Here is a 10,000-nt window from a genome sequence, read left to right on the forward strand (position 1 = left end):
AACCAAGTCCATGCGCACAGGCAGAACCGCTTTACACAACTACACAAAAAAAATAAACAGAGTCACAATTTTTGGCCAAAAATAATTTATTGCCTTAATATTTTGTCTTGCAGATCAATAGCACATGGTATTATAATGCGAAACTTGAGGTAAGCCCCACTGTGTGTTTTCTGTTGTCTGAATACATCATGCTGTGTGGTCAACTAGTGCAGTCTTACAGCATATCAGGGACAACAGCCACGAAACAGCCATCTTGCACCCACACCCACTGGCCAGTTTATTAGGTGCATCTGTCATACAGGTGCATTAAAGTTTACAGTTTACAGTAAAGTTTACAACTACAGACCACGGGGTTACAGCTGAAAGATTGTGGACCATTCTCAACATAGTTAACACTGGATCAAGTGTGTCAAGAAAGGTTTTTACGTATGTCAGTGTCACTGGATGCCACCCAAAAGAGTGTGTGTGTGTGTGTGGGTGTCTGGAGGTTTTCTAATGCTGTTCTTTTTACCTTCAGACCGGCTTGAACCGTACAGAATTTAAAGATGACCCAACGTTTAAGCGCCTGGTATCATACAATACCACAGCAGTTCATATCCCAACTGACATCTATGAGGGCTGTAAGTTTGCATACACACACGCACACACACACACACACACACACACACACACACACACACACACACACGCACGCGCGCGCACACACACACACACACACACAACACAACAAAGGACCACATGCTCGCTCACACCAACACTCACCCACTCACGATTCAGCCCGCTCACGAACTCGCTTAAACTGCAACTTACAAACATGCTTCTATAATACACCGCCTGCCTCTGGACTTTCTTAGACGCCTTTACTCATTTTATCCCCCTGTGTCACGTGTGGACAGATGAAGGCCCTGTGAAGCCTGCAGACTAAATTTAGAGCACAGCCCTGCAGCGGCGTATGTATCCTGGCCTCTTCCTTCTCTCCCCCCTCTCTGTGCCTAGGGCACACAGGCCCGTGAGGATACATTATGGCCTGTGCAGATCCTAAACCACAGCCTCACACTCTTCCTCACGAGCACCCTCTCGCACCCTTTCCCTCTCACCTTACACTTCTGCACACTCTCTTCCTCCATTTTATTTTTTGATCTGTGCTTTTCATCTTTGGGTTTTTAGGTGTTTATTTTTTTACCATCGTGTTAATCAGTAGGTCAGCTTAACCCACACACGAGGACACAGAGCCATTGTTATCTGTTTTCTGGACTCTTGCGGGCAGAAAACCAGCAGTTATTCCGACTGCAGCGAAAGTCTCAAACTGGCTCTTCCAGGTGGCAAACACGTGCCCTGATCACCGAACTAAAGACCCAGTTCACCGTCAGAGCATGTTTACACTCCTGTGTCGTGGTTTGCACACAAAGGCTAATAACAGCCACTTCACTCGTGACTCTGGTGCTGACTGGCACCACTAAATAAATTAATTCCCCCTTGTATTACCCTGAGACCTTTTTCGCAAGATTTGCACATGCACACCATCGTATACTTGAGCATGGACATATGAGGTCTGTCTAGTTTGTGGAATGCGTGTCCTAGAGCTCCACATTGTTATAAATTCTCTTTCTCTCTTTCCTTCTTCTGTTTTTTTTTTTTTTTTTTAGTGCACTCCAGCTCGTGCAGGTTAGGTGAGATTACTGAAGAGTTCCATTCTCTGTTTTTGTCAGAAATGGAGTGAAGAGTGCACTCTCTCGCTAGGAATAGGGAAGGGGGCATACAGATGACACAGGTCTTGTCTTCCGCATTAAATATAAATATCCTCTTCGTTATTAAGTTCCACTGATATTAATAACGCTTTCTTGTGGAGCTCCATGTGTAACCATTCAAACACCTTTAGCATTTAGTTCAATAGAGAGTCAATGCTGCATATGGGTGAAATTTCAGACCTTTCAGTACAGTGTGGAGGAGCTCCTGTGTGATGCACCTTTAAAGAACCTCATTCAAGCAGTTAATGGTGGTGGAATATCCTGCAATGCAGTGGAATGAGCGACTAGAGTCAGGTGGGTGTGGTCCTGCAGACGTCCCGCCCCTCCCTTTGGCCTGCCATGCCATGTGCCCAAGTTTGTCTGCATCGCTGGACGTTTTTATGCTGTGCCTGTAAGTGGAGTCACATTACGGTTGAGAGCCACACAGGCTATAAATCAGAGACCGTTTTGGCCTGAGTTGGGCTTAAGGGGTAAGTGTGTGTGTGTGTGTGTTTGTGCGTATGTGTGTGTGTGTGTGTGTGTGTGTGTGTTAGACTCTTTGCAGGTGTGAGGTGATTATTTAGTGTCCCACTCCATTTTCCCACTTGTGTCTGTTTTTGGAGCGTGAACGCTATTGGATGGTTGATGAAGCACCTTAAGGTTATAGTGCACCTCAGTATGAGGATCATTTTTCTTGCTCAGTATATACTAATGGCCCAATCTGATCTGGAAACAGCCCGATACTTTGAATTGTGACTCACGCTCTTTATCTGGTAAAGCCAGTCTGTGGCAGGCCTCTCTCTAACATGGACTGCTGTACCCTGTCAGGGTATCACTCACCCACCGAGGAGAGGCCATCGAAAAAGAAAGAATAAATGCTACATCAGCGCATATTAAACCCTCTAAAAGCAACCGTATTTTAACAGTAAACCCAAATGTGTGTATATCATGTTTTTTCTTCAATTTCTTTTTTCCCTCATGTGCGATGAGGGTACGCAGTGGTGTAACGTGTAATGGTTCAGAATCAGTTACCTGCAGCTGAGTGTCCCTGGCAAATCAGAGAGAACCTTCTTGTGACGTGGCGTGGGAGTCGACAAGCCAGACGGTAATGGGGCCGGTAGCCAGACGTTCATTGATAAAAAGACAATAAAAACAGGCCGGCCAGGGTAGCAGCCCACATGTTTCGCTGTCTGCAGCTCCTACATCTGACCATCAGTGGGCAAGATGTCAGCAGGTTCATCGTAAGGTCGGGAAGCATCCAGGGCCTGACCTAATCCCACAAGCCACCCTAAAACACTGCTGTGATTAACGATCACCAGTATTCATGGACATCTTCAGTAGGTCCTTGGACCTCTATTCTATTGCCACATGCTTCAGATCCTACACCCTGACCCTAAAACTAACCCAGATGAGGCCTAAAGCACTGTGGGAAGTGGCCCTGATCTCTGTAGTCATGAAGGGTTTTGAACACTTCATCCTTGCCTATTTGAGGATTATCAGAGTACTTGCTAGACTCTCTGCAGTTTGCGCACAGAGCCAGCAGGTCTGTTGAGAACATAGGAAGGTTGGTACAGCAGTTTATGCTAAAGCATCTCAGCAGTCCAGGCATTCAAGAACTCTTTTCATGGACTTCAGCTTGGCTTTCAACACCATTATCCCAGATCTCATCTTTCAATGTATCACAGTTTTCCTGACAGGCAGGAGACATCAGGTAAGGCTGGCAAAATACAGTCCAGACCCCCCTGACTGATGCTGACGGGTGCACGTCTAGGCTGTGTGTCTAGACTTGTGTCTAGGCTGTGTGTCTAGACTTGTGTCTAGGCTGTGTGTAAGGAGCCTAAAGTAGGTGACATCACCATAGTCATCCTCAGAAGCAATGGTGACAAGTCTGTCTACAGGAAGGAAGTCAAACAGCCAGTCTCCTGGTGCAGTTCCAATTACCTGATCCTCAACACCCTTAAGACTGTAGAGATGGTAGATATTAGATGAACTTCCCCTGAAACACAAACAGCTCTGGCTGTGGAATTACTGTCACTCACTGCTTACTAATTACTAATATTACTAACTATTAATTACTAATAAAACTATTAATTACTGTGGAATTATTGTCACTGGAAGTTCAAGTTCCAGGGCACCGCTATATCCATGGATTTGTGATAGGAGGGGAACGTAGTGTCCATCGGAATGAGAGCACAGCAGAGAATGTTCTCGCTGAGACGGCTGAACAAATTCGACTTGCTGCTGGCGCCGAGGATCCAGTTCTACACTACAACAAGCGAGTCCATCCTCACCTCCTCCATAACCATTCGGTTCGGCTCCTCCACCTCTCAGGAACGAGCCAGTGCCTAGTCAGGACTGCAGGGAGGGTTACTAGGTGCAGCCCGCCAGCACTTCAGGACACCCAACACAGCCATGAAGTGTGCTGGCAAACCCATAGCCCACCCTTCTTATGCCAGATGACACTTTAGCCAGCCATTCCCATCAGGCAGAAGACAGGGCCGTCAGAAATGGCATGACCACGCAAAAAAGGGCAGCTTTTTCCCGGGGCTGTGGTTCTCATCAAGCACAGTGATCACTTTGCACATTAGCCTATAGCCTTTAACCTAGCGTCCTCCTTCGCTGTAGCTTGTAACTGCATTAACTGCTCTGTTCAAATGTTTCAGGTGTAACACCCCAGCTAGAACTGCATCTGAGCACAAATTCACATTTCACACTAATAAACTGTACTGTATAACCCACTATCGTGGCTTTCTACCATACTCAGGAGATCGTTTAGTGTCACAGTTCCCGCCCTCTGGATCTCCTTTCTTACAGCTATTCGTACTTCCTCTCTCTCTTCCTTTAAAACTTTGTCAGTATATCCATTCACCATGTTTTTTATGAAAGGCACTATATAAATCTAACCAATAATAATAATATTAAAGGCACTATATAAATCTAACCAATAATAATAATATTAAAGGTACTATATAAATCTAACCAATAATAATAATATTAAAGGCACTATATAAATCTAACCAATAATAATAATATTAAAGGTACTATATAAATCTAACCAATAATAATAATATTAAAGGCACTATATAAATCTAACCAATAATAATAATATTAAAGGTACTATATAAATCTAACCAATAATAATAATATTAAAGGCACTATATAAAGCTAACCAATAATAATAATATTAAGGGTACTATATAAATCTAACCAATAATAATAATAATATTATTATTGGTCAGATTTATTTAGTGCCTTTCATAAAAAACATGGTGAATGGATATACTGACAAAGTTTTAAAGGAAGAGAGAGAGGAACAAGTGCGAATAGCTGTAAGAAGGGAGATAATAATAATAATAATAATAATAATAATAATAATAATAATAACAACAACAACAACAATAATTATTATTATTATTATTATTGTTATTATAATTACCCATATGCACATATTCAATATTCATTTTAAACCTCTAATTTACTCTAATTTAAAATAGCTTTATTTTGTTATTAACTTTATTCTCTACTCTGTGCACAGTACTGTAAATAGTCCTTTGTTTTCATCACGTTTGGTATGTTACATGCGAACTCCCCAAGGCAAATTCCTTGTATGTGAAACATACCTGGCAAATAAAACTGATTCAGACTGTGGCTCTGGTGATATCTGTTTATTTTCTCAGTCATATGTAGGCATAGCGCTTTGACACGTGAGTGCATACGCGCATATGTTTGCTACCGAGACCCGACACTTACAGTATTTCAAAGGCAACCGAGTACAGCGTGACCTTAATGCTCTCAGTACTGATGAATGCAGGTGGACAGGGCTTTGAATGATTCATATCTCACTGTCTGCCTGTCTCTCTCTCTCTCTCTCTCTCTCTCTCTCTCTCTCTCTCTCTCTCTCTCTCTCCCTCTCTCTATCTGTCTTGCTGTCTGTCCTTTAAGCCAGGCTCTGCTTTGTGTCTCGTTGCTTTTGCTAAGGGCGGCTCTGCCCCTCCTGCTGCCCGTGCGTCCTGCCTGTCTCCACCCTCTGCTTTCTTCTCTCCGCCCCAGTGGCTGGCTCCACGAGGACTAGGACGGAGCAGGCGGGTGGATGCGCTTGCGTTCGTCACAAGGCAGTGCCTGAGAAAGCATTGTCAATGCATGACTGCATTTGTATGAAAGGAAGAGGGAGAAAGAGCATGAACAGGATTGTGTCTGAGTCTTTCTCTCACCCTGCTTTGTTATTGTGAAAGATAAGCCTGCTTTTCTGCTAATTTACCATAGTCAGACATGAATAGGTCTTAAAGAGTGTAAATATCCAGCAACCAGAGCAGGCTTAAAGCATAACTCTAGTAATGAATACATCTACTACAGGCAAATAAAATAATGTTTTTGAATATTAACATTTGGCACAGATATACAGCTTGCAGTGAGGACAAAATTAATATTTTTGTATACAAGCTTTACTGCACATTTTGCTTCAAAACCAGATCCCAAGGTTCAGACCGAAAGATTTTAAAATAGAATTTTTAAATGACCAGCTTTGACATTTCCATATGACTAACATACTGAAACAGAATCCGGTTTGACAAAAAAGTAAAGCTAAGATGGCAGACTAGTCAATGCAAATGACTTACAATGTTTCATTTATGCATATTCATTAAGCAAGGAAACCAACAATATTCTTAGTACTGGTGACAATCTGGGAATGTTATATTAGTGAAAAAGACTATACATTGAATGTCAGGTAATAATACTGTTATATCAGTAAAAAACTTGGACCATGCGTTGAGCGTCAAGCAATAATACTGTTATGTTAGTACAAAACTTGGACCAGACGTTGAATGCCAGGTAATAATACTATTATATTAGTAAAAACTTGGACCATGCGTTGAGCGTCAGGTAATAATACTGTTATATTAGTACAAAACTTGGACCAGACGTTGAATGTCAGGTAATAATACTGTTATATTAGTAAAACCTTGGACCAGACTCTGAGTGTCAGGTAATAATACTGTTGCAGTAATTGCTGCTTCTGCATCTCTGGCCTTATAACTTGCTACAGCTTCAGCTGGCAAACTAGCTGTAACATATTTATGATTATGTATCATGCAGATATTCTTTAGTATTCATTAGTATTTTATTCAGTTATATGTTTGGGGTTTTTTGTGTAATTTCCTGCATACAGAAAGACCTATGCACACTGTCATATATGAATCACACATACTGTACATGCACATTGTCATATATGAATCACACTGTATATACACACTTTCCTATATGAATCACACATACTGTACATACACACTGTCATATATGAATCACACATACCGTACATACACACTGTCATATATGAATCACACTGTATATACACACTTTCCTATATGAATCACACATACTGTACATACACGCTGTCATATATGAATCACACATACCGTACATACACACTGTCATATATGAATCACACTGTATATACACACTTTCCTATATGAATCACACATACTGTACATACACACTGTCATATATGAATCACACACACTGTACATACACACTGTCATATATGAATCACACATACCGTACATACACACTGTCATATATGAATCACACTGTATATACACACTTTCCTATATGAATCACACATACTGTACATACACACTTTCCTATATGAATCACACATACTGTACATAAACACTCATATATGAATTACACATACTGTACATACGCACTGTCATATATGAATCACATACCGTACATACACACTGTCATATATGAATCATACACTGTACATACACACTGTCATATATGAATCACACACTGTACATACACACTGTCATATATGAATCACACACTGTACATAACAGGTGTCTGTTCTCTGTTCTAAGCCATGTTTTTGTTTTTGTTTTTTTAAACTCCAAACCCTTTGATACCAACAGTGTGGTGACTTCCCTGTGTGTAGTGCCACACCTACATCTACACCTACTAATGAAGTGATGGGTTGTCTCAAGTACATTTGAGCAGGAAATTAACAAACTATGCTGGACTTCAGCCCTTATTGTCATTCGCCCACACATGCTCCGCCCACAACTTCATCTGTGTACGTTCCTTTGCCCACTCTGAGAAATAACATGCAGACTGGCATGATCACATTCACAGAGTAAACATGTTCCGGTCTGTGTAGGGCAGTGTAGGAGCAGGGAAGCCTTTTGGAGCGTCACATTGGCTCATCTTCAAGAAGTCTGGGTCTTCAGTGTAAACAGGTCACATAGTTCTAGAATAACTAGAAATGATAAAAGAGTGAAAGAGTGAAAGAGTGAAATCACAAAAAGGCAGCTTCCTGTGGGGGTTGGATGGGATTTGGGTTACTGCTTCAGCAAGCTCTTGTCCCATGGGACAGATTAGCATTCGCCAATCTGCATTGATTTTGCAATTTAGAGTGGAATTCTGTGCTTTCCATTGCCACGGCAACTGTTTCCACAGCAGCACCAGCCTCATGTTTGCATGCATGTGTATGCGATGTGTGAGAGGGTCTATGGTTCCCTGGTTACTTGTCATAGATCACACAGGTTAGGCCCTTGGAACAACAGCCCAAGCCTGTCTGATATAAGAGCTTCATGAAGGCAAGGTATAGCGGTCGGGGAGATGAAGATCGATGGACGCGGCAGTAGATGAGTAGTGATGGGCTGATCAGTTTGGTGAGAGAGGGAGAGAAGGAGCGGGTAAGAAAGGATGAATGAAAGAAAGAAGGGCTTTTGATAGTAAGAATTGGCAAATGAAGGTGGGTCAGGGAGATGGAATGTACCGAAGATAGATGGAGCCCCTGAGTGGTGGTGTTTTGTTTTACTTTACTGCAGAAGCAATTGGCTTAAGAGTGATTTTATGGCCCTCTGCCACCCACACATGCCCAACCCTAATATATAAACGTGCACATACACACACACACACACACACACACACACACACACACACATACTCCCTCTGTCCGCTCTCTGTGATCTGGTGATGGGTGCCCCAGGGCCGTCTCCCCCTGCATTTACGTAAGAGCCGGAGGGCAGGCGGAGCATGGCCCTGGGACCCCTGCGCTCTGGGTGGTGTGTGAAGGATGTGTTTACGGGCAGCCTGCCGGCCTCTCTCATTAGGGCCCACTTAAATGTGATCAATAGGGCTCCAGCCGACAGCCACGGCCCAGGGTGCAGCGGCACTGCCGCTGCTATTGATTAGCGAGGTGGCCTGTTGGGGGAGGGGCGGGGAGAGAGCGGGCACTGCTGTGTGTTCCTGCAGCTGAGGTTAATGAACCACTGCTCCTGTGGGATGCATCAGATGCACAAATTCTCCATCTCGCTCTCTCTCTCTCTCTCTCTCTCTCTCTCTCTCTCTCTCTCTGTCTCTGTCTCTCTCTCTGTCTCTCTCTCTCACACACACACACATTTACACTCGCACAGCTACTGCACACACACAGCGATCACGCAGAATCCTCTTTTAGCCCAGGGCTTTGAATGCCCTGCTGCTGTTTATCCAAGTTCCCCTTGACCTCGGAATGTCTACTGTTAAACGACACACAAAGGAGCACCATAGAGACATCAAGTACCAGAGCACATGACTTCCTATTATTGCCAAGCAACAGATATAAACACAGAGAGCACATAATATCCTGCAACTAGAGAAACAAGTTTTTTTTTTAAATGACTTCAAAAATACAATTCGTTATGTTTATCATGCAGAGACGCTATGGCGGGAAATCAGCTAAATGGTGCTCTATTTATATTTTCCTCTGCATTTGTGTCAGTATCATTTGGCCTTTAACACACTTTAACACAGTTTCTTGTCAGCCCGATCTGTAGTTTTCTTCAGAAAAAGCCTGCCATTTCCTGATAATTACGTTTAGGCCGCATTAGCTAATGGCCCCTTCAGACTCAACATGCTCCTCCAGCTTGTGGTCACACACCCTGCATTCACACAGAACAGAGCACTGCTCTGTTTGGGTCGGCACACTGAAGTGGTGTACACGGCTTGAGAAGTGGTGTGTGTGCAATGTAATTAAAATAATCACATTCAAAACTACGAAAAATAGCAAAACATCTTTAATCTTCTCAGTACTATGAGACGTTTTATTGACAAATTGCAGATGCACTGATATATGTCACAGGACTGTTCCTTTCACCTCAAGAAAATAGCTAACCACTGCTTGAGAACAGACTAAGAATTCAAAAGACTTCTCATGCAGCCTAAAATATATCTGTCTATATTTCTGTTTCAGTTAGAGTAACATTCCATTTTCAGGATAAAAATAACATGCT

General features: G+C 42.6%; 1 protein-coding gene across 1 annotated transcript in view; it reads left to right on the top strand.

Annotated features, from left to right (window-relative positions):
• The window catches only part of cacna2d1a (calcium channel, voltage-dependent, alpha 2/delta subunit 1a), an 81,377-nt gene that overhangs the window by 34,611 nt on the left and 36,766 nt on the right, over positions 1-10,000 (top strand). Inside the window, exons 5-6 of the mRNA XM_081712536.1 lie at positions 114-149; positions 518-620. Of these exons, the coding sequence (XP_081568662.1) occupies positions 114-149; positions 518-620 (139 nt within the window). The remainder of the gene's footprint in view (positions 1-113; positions 150-517; positions 621-10,000) is intronic.

Source organism: Electrophorus electricus, chromosome 4 (assembly GCF_041902795.1).
Source record: "Electrophorus electricus isolate QZ-2024a chromosome 4, ASM4190279v1, whole genome shotgun sequence".
Taxonomy (NCBI): Eukaryota; Metazoa; Chordata; class Actinopteri; order Gymnotiformes; family Gymnotidae; genus Electrophorus; species Electrophorus electricus.